At 39.1% G+C, this 23,323-nt stretch overlaps 1 protein-coding gene across 4 annotated transcripts in view; it reads left to right on the top strand.

Annotated features, from left to right (window-relative positions):
• inpp4b (inositol polyphosphate-4-phosphatase type II B) overlaps positions 1-23,323 on the top strand; it is an 813,686-nt gene that overhangs the window by 137,080 nt on the left and 653,283 nt on the right. For all 4 annotated transcript variants that reach the window (XM_072256187.1, XM_072256173.1, XM_072256177.1 and 1 more), the window contains one exon: positions 2,840-2,904. In XM_072256187.1, the coding sequence (XP_072112288.1) occupies positions 2,840-2,904 (65 nt within the window). The remainder of the gene's footprint in view (positions 1-2,839; positions 2,905-23,323) is intronic.

The following is a 23,323-nucleotide window of genomic DNA, read 5'->3' on the forward strand; positions in this document are numbered from 1 at the left end:
AGTGATGCCTATAATGTCATACCTGCCAATTTGTAAGTGCTCTACAAGATCATCTACCTTATTTGGTATAGTGCATGAAGATGACAAGAACATAGTGTGGCTGGACACGGTGTCGGCAGCAAGCACCTGGTATCTATTGGAAGTGAGCATGAAAGGTAGTAAAGTGTACTCTGTATGTTTTAAAATCTCTCTTATTCACACTTTTACTGAGAAATAATTGGGCACATTATTTCCACATGGGAATGCACTCCCCTCTTGTGACCCCTCCTGCTATTAGTTACACCTCTTCTGTAAACTTAGAGATACCTGTACCATTTACCCTCTATCCAATCCACAGCTTTGTCTATTTGAAAAATCAATTAATTTTTTTTAAGTTCAGATTCAGTGATTGCAACTTCCCTTTAAGAGGTGCATTCACTCTTTAAATATACTGCCTGTGACTGCTGCCTTACAGTTGACGTGGGCTGGTGGCTGCAGACACAATTGATATAATGATGAAACCCACCAGTTAAAATCGATTAGGACATGCTTGGATTCTGACTCCCAGGGACTGAACCTGTGATTTTAATCGGATCTGCTTGGGGTTAAAATTGCAACTGTGTGCTAAAGAGGTATTTCTGAAATTTGTTTTACCAATTTATTTAAATCATGCAATTTCAAAAATGAATATTGTTAGATATATTCAGAGCTGTCTGGAATTAATAATTTGATGTCTATATTATGTTTTCAAACAAATTTCAGTAAAATATATTTTATCATTATTTAGCCAGTCAAGGTTCTTAATTTATTTCATTTTATTAATACATTAAATTTTGAAAATATGTATGTTATTACCATTTTAAGAATTTATATTAAGGTGCATACTAAGTGATTCAGTGTACATTTTGAAAGCTTGACACCTGCAGGGGAGTGTATTATACATTAGCTTTGTTGTCATAGCTATTGTAAGCATAGAGCAATGAATAATGAAGGTTTGAAACAATTGACTTAATTTTGGTTTCTGGTGCATGAATGAGCCTAAGGATCATAGGGTACTCAGTACAAAATTTTATATTGTTTGGGTTGAAGTTGTTTTCAGCTTTGTATAGGTCTCTGATGATGGCTTATTTCCCATCACATATCGATGTGCATTTTATTCTCCTGGGAGGTGATTTGGATCTTGAGAAAGAGCAGGGTTTTTTTTGTGTTTAGTGAGAATGCAGGAACTTGCCCTAGACCACTGGGAATTTACTAGTTCCTGAAATCGTACTGAAATATACTCTAATGTATATTAGAATTCAGACTATGGTCACAGTGGGACAATTCTGGAAAATAGATTGGAGTCACATTTTCTTTGATTTGAAAATTACATTTTCACGTGCATGATGGAACTTTGAAGCTAGTTCTGTTTGATTCTGAAAGATATACTCCTGACTTTAATTGGCACTCTAGTTAATGGAAACAACCTAATAGGATAGAGCAGCTAACAAAATACATTTATCTCCTCTCATCTTGTTTCATGTGCCAGTATTATTCTGCTCTTTTAAACAGACTGACATTCCAGCTGTACGAAGGGGGTGATACCTAGTTTTAAAATAATAGGTTAGGTCCACTGATGCCATTATGAAGAGGACAGCAACTTCACTCTGAGGCTTGACTGGGATATGGGGATGCATGCAGGGAAGGGGTTTGGGTGGAAAGGGGCAAAGGTCAGCTCTGTTACTGTACAAATACTGCTGAAGCCACATCTGGCCTGAAGGGACTTGGGAAGTAACATTTAAAGTTTTCTTTTAGGCAGGTTTGTGGGCCACTGGGGATAAAAACATGTAATGCAAGCATCAAGATTTGCTTTCTCCAACTGATCTACCTCCCGATGTTTGATAGATTGCACTTCCCCATCCTTGACCCTGCCCAGAGCCTTTTAATTCTTTCAGGTGCCAGATTCTACTCTTCCATGCCTTGTGTCCAAAATTTTCCATCCTGCCGCTGACTGCCAAAGCCCAATCACTTTTTCCAAGCTGAGATCTAGATACATGCATGTATTCACTTCTCAGCAGTTCATTTGGCCAGTTGTGAGTTAGGATTTACAAACATGTTAATTTATATGAGGTCCCACATCAAGAACAGAGTGACTTTTGTGTCAAGAGTTATTGCAGGATTGCATCTCCCTAGTGGACTTTCCTAAGTCCTTCCCACCCATATCCAAAACCCTAAACCAAGCTGTTGGAATTAGAAACTATTATGCTTTAGTTGGAGAATTTCATCTCCAGTTTACTTTACATTTTTTAAAAGAATGTTGCCTGCAGTGCATTTTAATGAGGACATTTTTACAATTTATACTTTAATAAATTAAATATTCCTTCAACTTAACAAATTATTTCATGCTTTGCAAGGTGACAACAACTAGTTTTCACTTAACTATACCAGTTGGTCACATGTTATAAAAAAACATAAATATTTTAAACTGTTTTCCTGCCTTGCTGAACATGATTTACATAACTGAGGCTAATTTATCTTAATGCAATACATTATTAAGATTTTTATCTTTTATTGCAAACTGCTAATGTTTTGTCTAACATAAAATCACACAAGTTCCTGTTTCTCTTTCCCTGTGGAAGCCAATGAAAAAACAGATGGTTTCTGCAGCAGTCACCAAATCTCTCAGCTGCAGGGTAAGAAGAGCCTTCTGGGGAGTTATCTGGCATTTAGCAGGCTGTCATATGTATGCAGCTGCTGGCTGGAGCAGGAATTTTCTAATGATTTTCTTCCCTGACCTTTATTACTGATGCATCTTCTTTCAGAACCATCTTTCCTTCACCAGCAGAATACCATTTTATTAATGTTTCATTTTCTCACGCAGAACTAATAGAAAGATGGTGCCGCCTGAAAGGAAACCTGCTGTTCTTAATGAAAAATAGAAGCAGTGTAAGTGATCACCACATCTATTTCAACCTGTTTTTTTATTGTACTTTCTATTTAAGCTTTTCATTTTATGACTGTAATATTATTTCCTTTGTATTTTCCACTGGTAATTTGACAGAACGTTGCGTACTCATTGAATTCAACTTTCTGATGAGAGCTGATTTGCAAACTGTGTCTGCTGTTCTTTAACATTTTTCAACAGTCGGTATGTAAAAAGCAGAGTGTAGATGATGGCTATTAATGCTAATTGACAATCGTCAGGCTGGCCGAGCAAGCAGTTCTGCATGTCAGATATCAATTCAACAGTGCAAACATTTGTAAAAGCGGCGTGTAAATTGAAATCAGTCCATGCTCATGAAGTATGTTTGCAAGGTGTGGTATAAACAGCTTTAAAATTTAATTAGGTGTTAAATGTGCTGTCAGAGGAGCACAAAATAAATATGTGTAATAAGTACTCTGCACGTTGCAGTAAGAATCTGTAGGTCAGGATAGAAGAACTTGCTTCTAATGGCATCCTTTTGATTAATAATGTATCAAAGCTTTGTTTCCCATTTTGTAGTTCAGTGATTTTCATTATGAGTAGAATCATCCTGAAATATGAAGAATGCCTATCAGTAAATAAACTCTATGAAAAGGAACCTTTCTAGAAGGGCTACCAGTAATGACATTCTTAAGATGTGCATATTGTGCATATTTGTAATATTGAAGGCTTCTATTTTATAATCACTAGTAATATAGTTGACAAGAATAATAATAAGTTAGTTGCAGTATGTTGTTTGCTGTGTACAGTGGTTTATACATGATTTGTAGTTTCCTAATATTTAGCAGTAAAACTAAATGCTGTCGTAGTACTGGCATAAAAAGCCATTCTGAATTCTGTTAGAACTGTTACTTTCAAAGTCTTTTTAACCCTTGAGGTGATGGGTTCAATGGTGCCTATTGTTAAGCAGGATAATCTTGCTAATGTCTCTTTCAAATCTTTTATAAATGTAAAATCTGAAAACTTAAAGTTATACACCAGCCATTAAAAGTAAAATATGTTATCAACTGATAACTTGAAGTTTGTATAAAGGCTGAATCAATACCTAAATGTTGCCCTGCAACATTATTTGCCCATCTTTTACAATTTCTTTTGTATAGTTACCAATGATTTGGACCAACCTTACAAATGAATAATATTATGTACAGCAAACATTACGACTTTGTACTGAGTAAAATTAAAGAATAGGAAATCTGATGCTGCCTAACTGCTTGATTCATTAGATTTTTAAATAAAAAAGAATTATGAGATAGTGCGCAAATGCTTTCCTCCCAGGTTAGTTTTCCTATTTGTCAGGAGATGAAGCAGGGAACCTGCAGTGCATGTGTAAGTACAAATTCTAATTAACAATGCCTTTGTAATTCCATTTACTTTTTAACTACAGTGTTATTAAAAGGTTGGAAAATATTATTGATTTCTGGAGCTCTGTTTGCTAGACTCTGGGATCTGTGAATCCCTTGGAGAATTTCATGCATCTTCAAATTTATGTCTGAGGCTAGGCATGCCACGTCTTGGGAACTCAGTTTTTTTCTGTATTTATTGATCAAAAAGTATGCTATTTCTGTACCAGTATATTGGTTTTTAAAATGTTTACTGCAATGAAAACACTGTTTTCTTACTGTTGACATGATCTTTTGGAAAATAGACAGGGATGTCTGTAGGTGCAGAAGTACAATTGAACTTCACAGTAATGAACCCCAGTGGGGCTGTCAAGAGGATCATTATAACAGAATTTAAAATTTATAGCATCAATTTGAATTGAGTTTCATTTATTGTATTTAAAAATCTATACTTGGTAGATAAGATCATATTATTCATGCTTTATTCAGTGGGTGCCTGAAAAGTCATTTGATTCCAAGCATCAAATGGCAATTTTTTTGGCCCTCCTATAGACTTTATTACTTAACTGATGCAGGTAATACACACAAAATGCTGGAGGAATTCAGTCCTGATGAGGGTCTCGGCCTGAAACGTTGACTGTTTACTCTCTTCTATAGATGCTGAGTTTCTTCAGCATTTTGTGTGTATTAGTTTGATTTCCAGCATCTGCAAACTTTCTCGTGACTTGACTGATGGATGTTATCTTAATTGTAAATTCCAGAGTGGTGACAGGTTACTTCATTAAGATCTTCATGTCACATACAAATACATTATCATTGGGTTTGAGTAACTCATACAAAATGCTGGAGGAACTCAGCAGGCTAGGCAGCACCTATGGAAAAAAGTACAGTCGACGCTTTGGCCTGGATTTTCAGCATTTGCAGATTTTCTCTTGTTTATCATTGGATTTGATTTTCTTTTCAGAGGCAACAATGATGACATGTTGCCTGGCTGCAATTTTCTTGGTTGTGTTGTCCCCTAATGCTCCTTGTCTTACTGCAATTTGGGTGCATTTGGCTAGCTGTCATAACAGACAATGAACACAGGGCTTATTGGAGTTCTTTTTTCATTTGGTATCATTTCAATTGTCTTAATCTGATTTCAGTAATTGTACTCACATGGATGCCTTATTGAATGTTTGCATGGTATTATTGATTTCCATTGAAGACAATTGGATCTCATTAGGATCCTTGGAACTGGGTTTAATGATACTGAGGTAATGCTGTAAAGATTGGGGATCCACTAAAATGTGCTAGTATTTCCAGGATTTACCTTGAGTTTCCCCATGTACCAGAGGTTTCTCTGTGGAAAGAAGTTTGAAAACTAATTCGACATCGCCACACTGCAAGGATAATTTTGTAGTTTGGTTGTCTCATAATTTTTGCTGGTTGCTACACATCCAATAGACATATATATTAGACCATAAGACCATAAGATATAGAAGTTGAACGTGGCCTGTTTAGTCTGCTCTGCCATTTCGTCATGGCTGATCTAATTTTCCTCTCAGCCCAAGTCTCCTGCCTTCTCCCTCTATCCCTTCATGCCCTGACCAATCAAGAAACTATCTCTGTTCTAAAAGGACATCCCTCTATTCTGTGTCCTCTATCAAGGACTTCCACATTCGATAGGTTTCAATGACGTTTCAATATTATCACACAGAATATGCTGTTCAACCCACTTAAATACTTTAAAATAAACTTACATTTCATGCTTCAGGAAAAAAATCTTCCAAATATTTACAATTCTCTGTTCCCCCAAAGAACTGGAAAGTACAGTACAGTATTTCTTTTAAATTCAATGTCCTAGTAAATGTTATTGAACTTGCTTGCACCAAAACACAATAATATTTGTTATCAGTGGAGAAGCAATGAGTTCACTGTTGACCTGGAAGTCTGCTGCTGTCTGGAATTAGTTCAAGGTGTTCTGTGGTGACCAGCCACTGTGATGTTATCTTCATGGCCAAGCAGTCAAGCGCATTAAAATATATTTTTATTGTTAATGTAGATATTAAGATATAATAAGTAAACTTTAAAAATAAACATCTATATTTAATTTCCTCTATATTTTGAAATATTTATTGGAGGGAATTGCTGTAATGAAATTAAAATCACTGACTGACTTAGAGATTTCTGCATTAAATAACAGCCTTGATGAAGGTAGCAGTTTTACAGAGGAGTGACAGAATACCTTTAGTTTTATCATCACTGCTAGTGCAAAATCGGGACACGGAACCCGGCAAAAAGTAATATCTTCCCATTTCTCCTGTGATCCTCCTGCAACGTATTTTAAGTTGGTCCTCTCTGGGATTCCTCAATTTCTCTTACCTGTTTTCTCCTTATCTAGTCTGTGCTCTTCATTACTTTGAACACCTCTATAAACAATCTCTAGATCTTTTCCGTTCCTAGAAGAACAATCATATCTTCTCCAGTGTTCCCATGTAATTGATATTCCAAATCACTGATATCATTCTAGTAGATACCCTCTGTGCTCTTTAGACTATTGTGATCAGGTTTAGATTTTTAGTATATCATGATACAAAGTGGTATAAATAGGACAAGGACTTGGGTGATTTTACCATTTAATTTTGATATTGGAGCTGGTTATAATTTAAATAAAATCTGTGCGTATTGAAACCTTATTTGATTAGTCTGCTTGTCCCAGATATATGGGTGGACTTCATTTTATGTAGTTGGAACAGGCCGGCAGTTTTCTTTCCCACTTGGTAGATATCATCAAAGCATTTTTTTTGGTATATTCTCCTGCAAGTGATCTGGTCATGTTTCTGGCCTAAACATTCTGGATTAAACATTTGCCCAAAACTCAACTTAATGTTAATTTGACCTGCTGCAGGAAAAGCAAAGGCGTATAATAGTTCATTGTCTCACTGAGTTCTCACATTCACTAACAAAATGCTGCATTGTTAAGTGCAATCTCCCTTGTACACGATTAATCATTGCCCGCCATATTGTTGCACAAGTAATACGTGACACTTAACTACCCATGCTATCATGCTTTCTGGGTCTCGCTGCATGCTAGCATAAACTGCTTCATTTGTTGACAGTTTAACATTGTGTGGTATTGAGTGCCTGTGCATTTATTACATTGGGGGACATACACCAAGATTGGCAATCTCAGTTTACACATTAAGATTTATAATCTTGCCACTGGAAAAATCTGGAGATCATCAGGAAACTTGCAGGATTTGAGTTTCTTGCCATCCAAATAAGTCTACATATGAGCATCTCATGAATCATAAATTGCCAGACGTGTCCACTGAGATCTCCAAACAACTGTTCTTTATGCTAGTCACCCTATGATGCAGAATGTTATATACAACCATGAGGAATCTACACTGAAAAGCAAAAACAAAAATAGAGATGCTGCAAATCTGAAACACAACAGGACGTCTTGGGAAACTCAGAAGGTTGGCCAACATCCATGGAGAAACCGAGATAATATCTTATGCCAGTGGTCCTTCATCAGAACTGCAAATATGAGAAAACAATCATATTTTAAGATGGAGAGGTGGAGAGTCAAAGGTGTTTATTGTCGTAGCACAAACACATGTATGCAGAGGTGCAATGAAGATCTTACTTGCCACAGCGACTCAAATACATAGCATTAGATATACAGCATTCATAAAATAAATTGTACAGAACTATTACAAGAAACATAAATAAAACAAAAATGTGTAATTTAATGCAAAGTAATCAAAGTGGTCATAGTGTTTCTAAACTGTAGTGGTTACGCTTTACTAGTTGGTTCTAGAACTGAATTGTTGAAGAGAAGAAGGGACTTTAGGCCTTTGTACCTTCTGCCTGATGGTAGTTGTGAGAATATGCCATAGCCTGGGTGGCGGCTATCTTTGATGATAGATTATAGTCTCCTTGAACCAACACTTGCTGTAAACACTATCAATGATGGGGATAGATGTTTTGGGCAGAGTCTACTACTCTCCAGCTTCTTATGTTCAAATTACTAGACCAGCCTATGATACAACCAGTCAGGATACTTTCAGCACTACTTCTGTAGAAGTTTGTTAGAGTGTTTGATGATAAGCCAAACTTCCTTAAACTCCTAAGAAAGTAAAGATGCTGGTGTGTTTTCCTTAATGATTGCATCTACTTGCTGGGGCTAGAACAGGTCATCTGATATGTTAATGGCCAGGAACTTAGAGCTGCAGACTCTGTCCTCTATGATCCCCCAATGCAGACTGCCACATATTTGCCCTCCTTCTGCCTCCTGAAGTCAACAATCAGGTCTTTTGGTTTTGTTGACATTCAACAAGTTTGTTTTTGTGGCACCACTCAACCAGGTGATCTATCAAAAGAAATATATGTGAAAGGATAGAAATTAAGGTTGTCCTGGTGACAAAATTACTTCTGGTGTCATCTGGAGGAGAGAAATGAAACCTGAAATTAACTAGCAACTTTGATCTTCACCCTATCATAGATGTTTGGTTTCTATGAGTCCTGCTCTCTGACATAAAACTTGCCTTTTTTCTCAGTCTGTCAGTTCAGAAAGGTCATTGACCTGAAATATTAACTCTGTTCACTGTCCACAGCCACTGTTGAACAAAGCTTACTTTTTGATTCTGTACTTTAACCTTATTGTTCGCTAATCAAGCAATATGTAAACAAAATCTTGAAGGAAAAAACCAGGAAGGGAAGCTGAGCTATTTATGTACAGTGCTGTAATGTTAGAACTGATGTTGTGGAAGAGCCAAGAACGTATGTAATGTAATTACTGCAGCAGTAATCCTGCAACATGGTATGTTAGATTATAGTTTTCTTCTACTTTACATCAAGAATACTCTGGTTTATGATAATCTATTCCATATCAGGGATGAAAACACACCTTTTTGAAAATATTGCATGGCAGAAAATGGTATCAGTTGGGCAAAGAGCTTTTCAGAACAAAGGGGTAAAGCTGCAAAATAAGAGGCTTGTGGTTTAAAACTGAGGCATGTTTTTTTCTCTCAGAGGGTAACCAATTTCTGTGATTCTCTGCCCTCGATTGAGATGGAGGCCAAATTATTACTTAAGGGGGAGATAAATATTTGAAGATTGAGGAATAGAGGGTGATGGGAATCTGGTGCTGGAGAGGAGTTGAGGCCATGTTGAATGGTGGGGTTTATCCTTGCTCATACTCTGTGTTCCTGTGGCCCCATGCACTTGCAGCCCTTGTTCTTCACACTGCAGAGGCTGCAGGCTTGAGAAGTACTGCGAGCTAATGATGGGGTACAGCTCAAGAGGTCGGGTCTGTTCAGGGGTGTTGAGCTTCTTGAGTATTTTTGGAGTGTTCCTATCGAGGCAAGGAGAACATTCCATCACACTTCTGCCTTGTAAGGAACAGAAAATGTTTGGCGTGTCAGGAGGTGAGTGATTCACAGAGTTATACAGCACAGAAACTGGCCTTTTGGCAAGAATGCAATACACTTTCTTCACCAACTTGTCTTAACCATATTGCCACTTTCAGGGAACAATGACTTGCACCACTAGAGGTCCCTGCTCTAGACTACTGTATTCTCCAGGGCCTTGTCATTCACTGTGTTTCTCCTGCCCTGGCTTAACTTCCTAAAATGCCTCAGTTTGCATCTGTCTGAGTTAAATTCCATCTACCATTCCTTTGCCCACTTTCCACAGCTAGATCCTGTTGACAACCTTCCTCACTGTCCACCACACCACAATTTTGGTGTCGTCCACAAACTTACTAATCATATCACCCACATTCTTACTCAAATCATTAGTGCATATAACAAACAAGCTGGAAGTCACAGGCCTCTAATTTGCAAAGCACCCTACGCGATACCCTTTCATTCCTTGCACCAAGGCAATTTTGATGCTGGTGGTGGCTAGCTCACCCTGGATCCCATTTGATCTAACCTTCTGGACCAGCCTGCCATGAGGGACCTTGCCAAAGTCAATGCAGACAACATCTACCTCACCGACCTCGTGAAACCTCTTTGGTACTTCAAAAAATGCAATCAAATCTGTGAGACATGATTTCCCATACACAAAGTCACACATCAGTTCTCGCCTTTCCAGATGTCAAATTCCTTTCTCTCAGAATCCCTTCCAGTAACTTTTCCGTCATTGACTTTCAGATGACCAGCCTGCAGTTCCCTGCCTTGTCCTTGTTGCCCTTCTTAAGGTTTAACATTAGCTACCCTCCATCCTTCCAGTACCTCACACAAGACTAAGGAATATACAAAAACTCTCCTCCAAGGCCCAGCAATTTCTTGCCTAACTTTCCATAACATCTGAGGATAAAATTGGCTAGACCCCAAGAATTTACCTACCCTTATGTACCTCAAGACCACCAAAACATCCTCTTTCGTACTATTGATATGTTTCAAAACATCACCATGCTGTACTCTGAATTCTGGCTTCCTCAGTTAATGCATTAAAGGCATATGCAGGATACTCAGCTTCTGATCTGTTCTTCTCCTATCCCTTGTGAAATAGAAGAAAGTAATTCCACCCATTGATTAATTGTTGGCTCTTGAAGCATTCCCTGGCAGAACTATAACCCCATGAATAACCTTGTAATTTATATTCTCTCACATTCCCATCATTTACAGTTTATCCTGTTTTTTTTATGCTACCAACAACACCAAGGGATGAATAACAGTAACCAATTGACCTATCAATATATTTTTGATGTGGAAAGAGGCCAAAATACCTGGGAGGAACCCAAGCTTTTGTAGAGATAATATGCAAACTCCACATAGAAAGCATCTGAGATCAGGATTGAACCTGAATCTCTGGAGCTGTGGGGGTAACAGCTTTATGTTGTACTACTCTGCCGTCCTCTTGTATCCAGAGTATTTGTGTGATTCACTGAACCTCTGGTCATTAATAATCCATGGGATGTCAGTGGTGGGGCACTTAGCAGTGCTAATGTTATTGAATATAAAGGTTAGGTGATGTGAGTCTCTTTTGCTGGATATGGAGAAAGAGATTGATGGAGCTGAATTGAGAACGGGTATAGAATTGGTGAGTTAAATGGCCTCATTCTCTGTTGTAAGGTAATATGAAGTAAATCATTTTTATAAAGTATTATTTCAAAGATGCAATTGCATGGTTTGAAGCTGGATTTTTGAATTATTGGTCCAGATCTTTCTGTCTGGTAACTTAAACATTCTGCTGCCTCCAGTCCTGCTGTTGAGAATGATTTATCTTCCAAGAACTGAATTTTTTTGTTCTTCTTTATGAGATTTAGACATTGCTGACAATTCTGTTCCTCTGTCATTTATTGTTAATATCTTATTACCCCTGAACTGTGGAGACAGTAAAGAGTCAAGTGCATTCTTGAGTCTGAATCTCATGTAGGCTAGACTGGTCACGGATGGCACTTTTCCTTCCCTCAGGAACGTTAAGAACCAGAAGGATGTTTACAACAACCTGGTGGTTTCGTGGTCATCATTACTGAGCCTAGCTTTCATTTTATTAATTACAGAATTATTTAATTACTTGATTTTTAAATATGCCCAATGAGTGAACTCAGCCAGGACATAGCACAGTGGTGGCACAATTTGCTCACTTACAATGCCAAAGATGGCCCTTTGGGCCTTCAGGTAAATGCTGTCTGTGTGGAGTTTGCATGCTGTTCCTCAGCTTACTTGGATTTCCCTGAGATCTCTGGTTTCCACTCACGTCCCAAAGAAGTGCTAGTAATTTAATTGACCACCTCAATTAAATTGTGGGTTCAAATCCCATTTTAGCTACAGGGTGATATAGAAGCACGGCTGCTCCTTAAGAGCTCCAGTAATCTGGGTCAGGCGCTATTGGTGTGGATTTTTCACATTCTGCATGTAGTTGCTGGTTTTCCTCAGCGTTCTATGGTTTTCTCCACATCTGAAAGATGTGGGTTTTTAGATTAATCAGTTGCTGTAAAATTGGGCTGAGTGTGTGTAGGTAAATAGAATGTGGTGTAAATTGAGAGAAGTGTCGGGAGGTCAGAATGGGCTAGGTGTGGGATTAGTGTAAATGGACACGGGAGGTTGGTGTAGACTCAATGGGCCAAAGGGCCTTTTCTGTACTATATGTCTCTATGGCTCTAATCTGTGTTTGCAGTGTACTAACGGGGGATTGCTGTATTGTTAAAGATGCTAACTCTGAAATAAAATCTGACACTCAGATGCTTCTGATTTGACAGATGGACACAGTTTAGGAGGAGGACCAGGGCTCTTAAGTCATCTGAGGCTCAGGATTTTCGGTCAGAAGCAAGTTGTTTGCACTTTATGTGATCTGTGACAGAAGTTTCAGCAAGCAAAAACACTCAAATCCATTCATCAAAACATCTGTAAGCAGCTGAGCATAGCTTTGAGACTTTGGATTTGTACAGAAATCCTAACGTTCTAGTTTTTGCACTGGAAATATTGATAGAATCTTACTTTCAAAAATCTGGGCAAATGAAATCAAGGTTGAGGTATAACCTAATATCTTCTGTTTCTGCATAATACGTTTATTTATTTATTTATACTTATTTAGTGAAGTAGCATGGAGGAGGCCCTTCTGGCCCTTCAGGCCATGCTACCCCAGCAATCTCCGACAAACACAAGTAACCCTACCCTAATCACAGGGCAATTTACAATGACAAATGAACCTACCTGGTACGTCTTTGGACTGTGGGAGGAAACTGGGTGACTCGGAGAAAACCCATGCATTCCATGGGGAGGACGTATAGAGACTTGTTACAGAACGGCGCCGGAATTAAACTCTGAATTTCGGAACGTCCTGAGCTGTAATAGTGTTGCTTTAACTGCTACACTAAAGCGGTGCCCAAACAAAGTTCTGTCAGTCTCTGATTTAAAATTAACCATTTACTTAGCATCGTTTGTTCACAGTATTGGCAGAATGTTCCCATTACTTCACATTTGGTCCTTACTTTTTGACGATGTTCCTTGACCCTGGACTTGCCATCCACCAAGTATCATTAACCATTGTTATCTCCCTTGGTAATTTGAAAACTTCAATTAAGTTGCTCTTTAAGTGACTGCAAAACAGTAAGCACAGCTGGTAGAGCTGCTTCCTTGTATCTCCAGCTATTTGAGCTTGACACTGCATTCTGGTGTTGCCTATGCAAGTTCTGCTGTGACTGCGTCAGTATCCTCTGGGTGCTCCAGTTTCCTTTCACACCGAAAGATACGTATGTTTATCCAGCCAGTCCCTTGAATGTAAGTTCCAGTATAGATCCTGCTTTATCTGTACATGGCACTTTAATGATGTATGTACATGAACTCCAGGTCTCTTTGGAACTCTACTGCTATTGGTTTCAAATAATTTAGAGGTTCTTCTTTTCTAACTTTCTTTAACTCAAAGTGGCAAACATCGTAGTTGCCTGTAATGAAGCCCATTTGTCCTATCTGTACCCATTTATTCCATGAACATTTCTGCAACTTAATACTTCCATTTACACTTATAAAACTTTTGACTGTCCTAGTGTTACCATCAGACTGAGACATGTGGTGTTCCATCCCATCATTGAAGCAATTTATAAATATGACAAGTAAATGTGGCCACAATGAAGATGCTTGCTTGATTGATGGCATTCTTCATCTCCCGCCAATTATCCCTGCTTTTTGTCTCTTACCACTCAGATAGTTTTGTTGCTAGGTCAATAATCTGGTTTCGGTACCATGACCTTCTGACTTTCACTGTCAGCTGGCAGTCTCTTGTTAGAGACCTTATCAAATTCCTTCTGGAAGTCTACATAAATAACATTTGCAGACATTGCTTTGTCTACTATTTTAGTCACATCTTCAAAACAAAAGATCACTTAGGTTCACTGGGCATGACCTACCTTCACTCATCCACTTGGCTTTTGCTGGTCAACTGAAAATTCAAGGTTTTCAGTCATTCTGTTGTTACCTATGAATGCTGTTCATATCACAACAGACATTGGATCAAGAAGCCATAGATTCATTCTCCCACCTTTCTTAAAGAACAGACTGATTTTCACATTTTTCCAAGCTAAAGGAACAATTCCCAAATTGAGAGGACTTTAGAAAATTATATCTGGGACACATTTCTCATTAAACGTTGATAAAACCATCAGGTTCTTGGGATTTCCCACCTTTCAGTGGCATTAATATCTTCACTGTTATTATGCTTATGTGCCTAATTCAGAAGCATTCTTCTTGTGCTAAATGGGAAGACATCCACCCCCTTTAATCATTTTTCCATTTATTAATTTATTTTTCAAATCTGTTCTATTTTCAAAGGACCATTATTTACTCATTATTATTTTACTTCGTGTAAAACAGCTGTTCTTCAGTGTGACTGCACATCAACAGTACCTATATCAATGACTAAATGCTTTGAGATATCTTGGAACACTACCTAACAAAAGTTTCTTTCTCCCTGTCTTCTTTCTTAAATCAGAGTCAAGAGTTGTATAGCAGAGAAAAAGACCCTTTGGTCCGACTTGTTCATACTGACCAAGGTGTTTACTTGAGCTAGTCGTATTATTCTGTGTTTCACACATATCCCTTAAGTTTAATCAAATCTTAAGGGAAAATGCTGAAATTGGAGGCCCAATATGGTTTTTTTTTTGCAGGATGCTGAATTTCACCAATAAACAACGATATTAAAGTCTGGTAGGTCAAAAAGAGAAGTGAAATTATTGAAGGTGATTCTTAAGGATAAGATTTACACACATCTTAAATTGGCATAATAACTGGCACAGACATTATGGCTAATGGGTCTTTCCTTTTCTGTCCTGTACTGCTCTATATTCCAAGTCCCAGTCATTTATTTAAACTGCAATTAAATTTCATTTGATGTTGTTTGTTTTTCATCCTGCACTCTAATTGCCAATGAAATCAGATAACATCAGATTAAGGCTTTTTGCACCTAGTACTATACACCAGAGCAAGGCTTAGGAAAAAGTGTCTCATTAGGCTCGGTTTGCTGAAGAAAGTAATTATGACTTCTTCAATGAAATCTCTCACCAGCCTCCAAGAATTGAGATGACTGTCTGACTCCTCCCTGGTGACCTCAGGAAAAAGCTGAAATTGCTTCTGCTTGAAAGGTTGACTGTTTATTTAATGAGGATACTGTGTGATTTGTTTTCATATGTGATATCACAAATAAAATAGGCCATAGGCTGGCACAAGGCAAATTGTAGTGGTTTATAAAGTCTATCTGCACTTAAAGTGGAGAAGTACTGTGACTATGGCAGGTGCTGTAGATATTCTGACAATAGATTAAGGCTTTTTGCACCTGATATTATACACCAGAGCAAGACACAGAGGCTTGGAAAATATTGGCAATATTGATGTCAAATTCATTCTGAGTAATTACAACCCCATCCATCTAGTTCAAATCATCAGCAAAGTGCTTGGAAGATGGCAATGCTTTTGCTTTTGCACCATAAGACAAAGGAGCGGAATCAGGTCATTTGGCTGAATTTCTGCTCCATCATTTGATCGTGGCTGATTTATTTTCCCTCTAAAACCCCATTCTTCCTGCCTTTTCCTCATAACCTTTGATCCCTTTACTAATCAAGCACCTTCTCCCTTGTAATAGTGACTACACTCACTCCTGCCCCTGACTCTTGACTTTCTGGCATGTTGCTGGTGCCTTCCACACTCAACACTGACACAAAATATGTATTCAGTTCACTAGCCATTTCCTTGTTCCCCATTACTGCTTCTCCAGTGTCATTTTCTAGCATTCTGATGGCCACTCTTGCCTCGTTGCTCCTTATATATCTGATAAACTCTTGGCTCGCTTTCCTTCATATTTCACCTTTTCTGTCCCTTATTACTTTTTAGTTGATTTCTTTTGATTTCTTAAAGCTTTCCAATCCTCTAGCTTCCCACTAATTTTTGCAATATTGTACGCCCCTTTTGCTTTTATGCTGTCTTTGACTTTACAATTCAGCAATATATGCCTCATCCTCCTTTTGCAATGTTTCTTCTACTTTGGAATGAAATGATCCCATGTCTTCTAAATTACGCCCAGAAACTCCTGCTATTGCTGCTCTACTGTCATCCCTGCTAGTGTCCCCTTCAAATTACCTTTAGCCTGTTCCTCTCTGATGCCCCTGTAGTTACCTTTACTCCTCTGTAATACTGATACATCTCAAACTGCCAGATGAATTCTATTACATTATCGCAAACACGAGGAAATCTGCAGATGCTGGAAATAAACCAACACACATAAAAAATGCTGGTGAATGCAGCAGGCCAGGCAGCATCTATAGGAAGAGGTACAGTCGACGTTTCGGGCCGAGACCCTTCATCAGGACTAACTGAAAGAAGAGCTAGTAAGAGATTTGAAAGGGGGAGGGGGAGGGGGAGATCCAAAATGATAGGAGAAGACAGGAGGGGGAGGGATGGAGCCAAGAGCTGGAAAGTTGATTGGCAAAAGGGATACAGAGCTGAAGAAGGGAGAGGATCATGGAACGGGAGGCCTAGGGAGAAAGAAAGTGGTGGGAGGAGCCCAGAGGATGGGCAAGGAGTTATAGTGAGAGGGACAGAGGGAGAAAAAAGAGAGAGAAAAAAAGGGGGGGGGAAAGGAAAGGATAAATAAATAAATAAATAAACAAGGGATGGGGTATGAAGAGGAGGTGGGGCATTAACGGAAGTTAGAGAAGTCACCTTATATTTCGTCTGGGTAGCCTCCAACTTGATGGCATGAACATTGACTTCTGTTAATGTCCCACCTCCCCTTCGTACCCCATCCGTTATTTATTTATTTATTTATTTATTATTAATTTCTCTTTCTCTCTCTCTCTCTCTCTCTCTCTCTCTCCTTTTTCTCCCTCTGCCCTCTCACTATAACTCCTTGCCCATCCTCTGGGCTCCCCCCCTTTCTTTCTCCCTAGGCCTCCCATCCTATGATCCTCTCCCTTCTCCAGCCTCGTGTCCCTTTTGCCAATCAACTTTCCAGCTCTTGGTTCCATCCCTCCCCCTCCTGTCTTCTCCTGTCATTTTAGATCTCCCCCTCCCCCTCCCACTTTCAAATTCCTTACTATCTCTTCTTTCAGTTAGTCCTGACGAAGGGTCTCGGCCTGAAACGTCGACTGTGCCTCTTCCAATCAATGCTGCCTGGTCTGCTGCATTCAGCAACATTTTTTGTGTCTATTATATTCTGATCACTGATTCTCTGTGTTTCTTTTCCTTAAAATTCCTAATTGAATCTGGTTTATTACATAATACCTAATCTGGAATTACCTAATCCAGAATTGCCTTTTCCCTTGTGGCCTTGACCACAAGTTGCTCTAAATATCCATCTCTGAGGTATTCTACAAATTCCTTCTCTTGGGATCCAGCACCAACTTGACTTTGCCAATCTACCTGCATATTGAAGATCCCATGATTATCATAATATTGCCTTTCTTTTACACACTCTTTCTATCTTCTGTTGTAATTTGTGCCCACATCCAGGCTACTGTTTGGAGGCCTATGTATAAAATCCTATCTGAATCTATTTTATCTTGCAGTTACTTAACTCTACCCACAAAGATTCTACATCTTCTGACCCTATGTCTTTTCTTGCCAAGTATTTGATTTAATTCTTTACATACAGAACCACCCACCTCTCTGCCCACCTTCCTGTCTTCTCAGTAGAATGTGTGCCCTTGGATGTTTAACTTCCAGCTGTGATCTTCTTACAGCCGCTTCTCTGTGATGCCCACAGTGTTGTACCTGCCAATTTCTTACTGTGCTGCAAGCTCATCTGAATTGTTTCATATATCCTGTGCATTAAATATAACACCTTCAGTACTGTATTCACCACTCTTCTCAAACATGTCTCCATGTTTCCTGAAGTTAAATTCACTTCCTATTCTAAACTTTCTGTCTTTTCTTTAACCTGGAGGCCTCAGTAACATCTTCTGCACTCTCCTTCCCTTTTTGTTTATCCACAATTTTCCAGTCTGTTGAATGAATCCTGCCCCCCCCCCCCCCCAGTGTTTTGTTTAAAGCCCTATCCACAACCCTAGATATGCAATTTGCAAGGACCCTGGTCCCAGCATGGTTTAGGTAGAACCCGTCCCATCAGAACTGATCCCTCCTTGCTTAATACTGGTGCCAGTGTCCCACAAATTCAAATCCACTTCTCCCACACTTCTCTTTGAGTCATGCATTTAACACTGTAATCTTATTGGTCCTGTGCCAATTTGTAAGTGGCTTAAGTAGCAATCCAGAGCTTATTAATTTTTTGGTTCTGCCTTTTAATTTGTTCCTTAGCTGCTCAAATTTCCTCAGCCTTTTCTACCTATATTGTTGGTACCCACATGGACCATGGCAACTGGATTTTCCCCTCCCACTCCACATTCCCTTGCAGGTCAGATGAAATGTCCCAGACTCTGGAACCAGGCAGGCAATCTAGCCTTTGGGACTCTTAAGCTCTGTGACAGAGAATTGTGTCTATTCCTGTAACTGTGCTATCCTCAATTACAATTACATTTTTCTTCTCTCCCCCACCCTTCCCAAATAGCTCCTTGACCATAATGCCATGTTAGATAGTTCATTCTTCCAACAGCCCCCACTCTTGTCTGCGCAGAGAGCAGCATCTCAGACCAGATGGATAAACTGGCTCCTCCTGTACTATCACTTAGACCCCTGAACCTCCCTCAGTGACAGTCGCACCCTCATGGCCCCATACACAGACTTAATTTGAAGCTGTTAATTTAATGAGTGTGACTGCTCCCTGTTACAGCATTGAGGTAACTCTCCCCTCCCTGACGTGTCACAGTGTTTGAAGCTTAGAATCCAAGTCATCAATTTTAAGCTTCAGTTCTTCAAGCAACCAGCATTTACTGCAGATGGGGACCTCCAGCTCCCGCAACACCTGATTCTATATCGCTACTTCATTTAATTAGTTGTAATTTAGTGTCATTTTATTTAATTACCATGCCTTTAGTAACTTTACTTAAGTTTGAACTGTAAGTGCATTAAGCAATTAATCCCTCTGAGTAGTTTAAAGTGGAAAGGTTAAGGATCTTATTTAGTTCTCTCTGAAGCCTCTCAAGTCAATGTCCTACTGGGACCATGCTGACAATGGCCACTCCACTTAAAATTACCTTCCTTTTGTTGTCAACTGCTGCCCAATTAGCCAATAAGCCAATCAATGAGAATTTTTGTTTTAATACCTCCCTGCACTTCCCATTAGTTTCATTTGTGGGAAAGATTAATTATTTGCAAACCGGGGACAGTCAACGCGGCTTGGTGTGGAACAAGTCATGTCTTAGTAACTTGATTTAGTTTCTCAAGGAGGTAACAAGGGTGATTGATGAAGGTAGAGCTGTGGATGTTGTCTACATGGGTTTTAGTCAGGTGTTTGACAAGGTCTGTCCTGGTGAGCTCATCCAGAAGATAAACATACGTGGGATACGTGGTGATGTCCATTCGGATTCAGAAGTGGCTTATCTGTAGAAAGCAGAGGGTAATGTTTGAATAAACTATTCCTGGCTAGAGGTCTGTAACTACTAGTTTTCCCCAGGGATCCAGGGATTACTGGGACCTCTGTTGTTTGTGGTATATACTATAAATGACTTTGATGAAAATGTGTAAGGGTAGATTAGTAAATTTGCAGACAACACAAAAATTTGTGATGTTAAGGATGGTATAAAAGATTGCAAAGGATAGAGTGGGATATAGATCATTTGTAGATTTGGACAGAGAAATGGCAGATGGAATATAATCCAGCCAAATGTGAGGTGCTGACTTTGGGAGATCAAATGGAAAAGGACAGTACACTGTTAATGGCAAGGCCCTCCAAAACATTGATGAACAGAGGGACTTTGTGGTCCAAGTCCATAGATCTGTGAAAATGGCAGCATAGGGTGATAGAGTGTTAAAGAAGGCATGTGGCATGCTTGCCTTTATTTGTCGAGACATTGAGTTCCAGTGTCAGAAAGCTATGTTACAGCTTTATAAACTCTGGATTTTGCATTCAGTATTGCTCACTCCTTTAGAGGAAGAATATGGAGGCTTTGAAGAGGGTGCAGAAGATGTTTACCAGGAAGCTGCCTGGATTAGAGGCCATATGCTGTAAAGAGAAGATATACAAAATAGGATTATTTTCTCTGGAATGGCGGAGGCTAAGGGGAGAACTGATTAAAGTTTCGAAGGTTATGAGAAGTTACAGATAGAATAAACAGCCAGTATCTTTTCCCCAGGGTCAAAATGTCTAATCAGATGGCATTCCTTTAAGGTAACAAGGGGTAAGTTCAAAGGAGGTGTGACGGGTAAGCTTTTTACACAGCGAGTGGAATCTGTTGTAATGGGTGGGAGTGGAGCCAAATATGAAAGAGGCATTCAGACGATAGGTGCATGATTGTGCAGTGAATGGAGGAATATAGATATTGTGTTGGTAGAAGCAATGAGTTTAGTTAGGCATTTAATTACTACTTTAATTAGTTTGGCACAACATAGAGGGCTGAGGGGCCTACTGCTGTTTGAAATATTGTGGAATATTGGTCTGTTCCTGTGCTGTCTTGTTTTATGCTCTGCACATGTTCACTTAAATCAATCTAGATTTTTGACATACAATTTTTGTCTGTATTTAGATTGCTAAAATAGCTTGAATTTTAAAATAAATTATGCCGCACAACAAAGATTTTGCTTCCTGAATACTTTTGGATCTTATGGATTTTGGGCTGCTGATCATGAAAATCACCATGAAATTTCCCTATCACGCACCATTTTCTGAAATCACCTGTATTTGTTATTTCAATTCATAATTCAGTTCAGAATAACTGATGCTAAGATTAAGAAAGGCATTTTTGTTGGTCCACAAATCAAACAGGTTATCAATGACAGACAATTCGATGAACTTCTAGTGGGATTGGAGAAAATAGCATGGAAGGCATTCGAGGATGTCGTTGAAAATGTTCTTGGCAACTATAGATCACCAAACTGCGTGCAGCTGGTTGACAACATGCTTCAAGCATGCAAAACTATGAAGTGCAATATGTCACTAAAAGTTCATTTTCTGCATTTCCATTTAGACTTCTTGCCTGCAAATCTTGGTGGTGTCCGTGATGAACATGGTGAAAGGTTTCACCAGGACATTGTGGTCATGGAGAAATAATATCAGGGCAACTGGAATCCATCAATACAGGTTGTTTATTATTGGACACTTAAACGAGATGTCTGAGACACTGAGTAGAAATACAAATCATCAACAAAACATTTTTAGCTCAGTTGAGCAATTGCAAAGTGTCAGCACCATTATGCATTATAATAAATAAAAGTTAATTTCTTGTTTCTTCAAATTCCTACATGGTACGAGCAGTCTGAAATTATATTTGTGTTCAGCTTCTAAAAAACACTTGACTAAAAAAAAAAATTCCAAGGAAGCAACATTTTCGGAAAAAATTGTTGTCCATTGTTATCTAACTCATTTGGAAAGGAAAGCAGGGAACTAACCTTTTTGCTTCTAAAACCTTAAACTATATCTTTTCACTATACTAATTTCAAATTTGGTTTGGGTACATAAATGAATGTTTAGTTCCAGTAACTTTTGTAAGTTGGTTGAAGGCTTAAGTGACTGGTGGCATGTGTAGTTGGGAAACTAGTTTGACCTGGGTTTGTTTGTTGTGTGGCAGAGTTAGATGTGTATTTCTTCAGTTAGTGCATGAAGCTTTGTCTAAATTTATAAATTGGTTTATTCCATAATAAAATCTAACAGTCAAGCAACAGGTATGATTGAATTCGCTTCATACAATTGCTAAAACTGAATTTTGCTGATGTGCTGTACATTGGCATTTCCTCTCTATCTCCTTACTAACTTTCAATTCCCTGGCTCTGACTGCCTAATTTTCATCATGGATGTCCAGACATGGTTCGAAGTTCAAAGGTCCATTTATTATTAAAGCATGTATCCCTTTACAACTGAAATTTGTCTTCTCCAGACAGCAATGGAACAAAGAAAGAGCGTGAAAGTTGTTCAGAGAGAAACGTCAAACCCATTCCTCCCCCCCCCCACATAAAAAAGTAGTGGCATCCTGATCATCAACCCAAAAACCCCATCCCCTGCACAAAATGGAACAGGAACATTGAACCTCAGAAAGCATCCCCTGCCCTGCACAAAAAATCCAACAGAACATCAACCCACAAACACCCTCCCCTCACACAACCAAACAGAAAAGGAACAGGTGATTAAAAAAAACACAGAATATAAAAACCATGCATCAGAAAAAGTCCACACTCAAGCACAATAGTTCAATCCATAAACAGAGAAGCATATTACCATCGATATCACTGACATTCATCAAAAAAGAGGGACACCACTGAAGGCAGAGAGGCCACGCAGCGATAGGCTGCTCACAGATTCCTTCTTGGTAGCGATCGAAGGGAAGGCAGTCAGCACTGAACTCTTGCTTGCCTTCCACAGAAGACTTGATATCTCAGTTTTATTTGACACCTTATTCAACGATTAATGGACGTTTTAACTGGTGAAATAGAATTGAACTTTGTCTCACGCCCATCTCAAAGATCCTTTGCATCAAGGCTGTCTGAGTATGCACGCACTTCCTGGAATCTTCTCAGAGACAGCAAAGTGCTGGGTCACTCAAACGATCTCCAAACTGTAAATCACAGCCTCTAACAGGCCCAGAAACACATACACTTCTATCCCCCATCAAGAAGGCCTTAAAGCTCTCCGCTTGTTTCTTCTTTCTCAATAAAAGAACCAACCAGTTCCCCTTCACCACCACCATCCTCCTCCATCTGGCAGAATTAGTCCTCGCCCTCAAACAATTTTTTTTCTTCAGCTCCTCCTCCTTTCTCTAGACCCAAGGTGTAGCCATGGATACTCGCATGGGCCTCAGCTATGCCTGCCTTTTCGTTGGCTATCACCTTAGAACTGTCCATGTTCCAAGCCTTCCCCTGTAACGTTCCCCAACTCGTCCTGCAGTACGTTGATGACTGCATTGGTGCTGCTTCCTGCACCAGTACTGAACCTGTCAATTTCATCAACTTTGCCTCCAACTTCCACCCCGCCCTTAAATTCACTTGGTGCATTTCTGACACCTCTTTTC

Source organism: Mobula birostris, chromosome 4 (genome assembly GCF_030028105.1).
Source record: "Mobula birostris isolate sMobBir1 chromosome 4, sMobBir1.hap1, whole genome shotgun sequence".
Lineage (NCBI taxonomy): Eukaryota > Metazoa > Chordata > Chondrichthyes > Myliobatiformes > Myliobatidae > Mobula > Mobula birostris.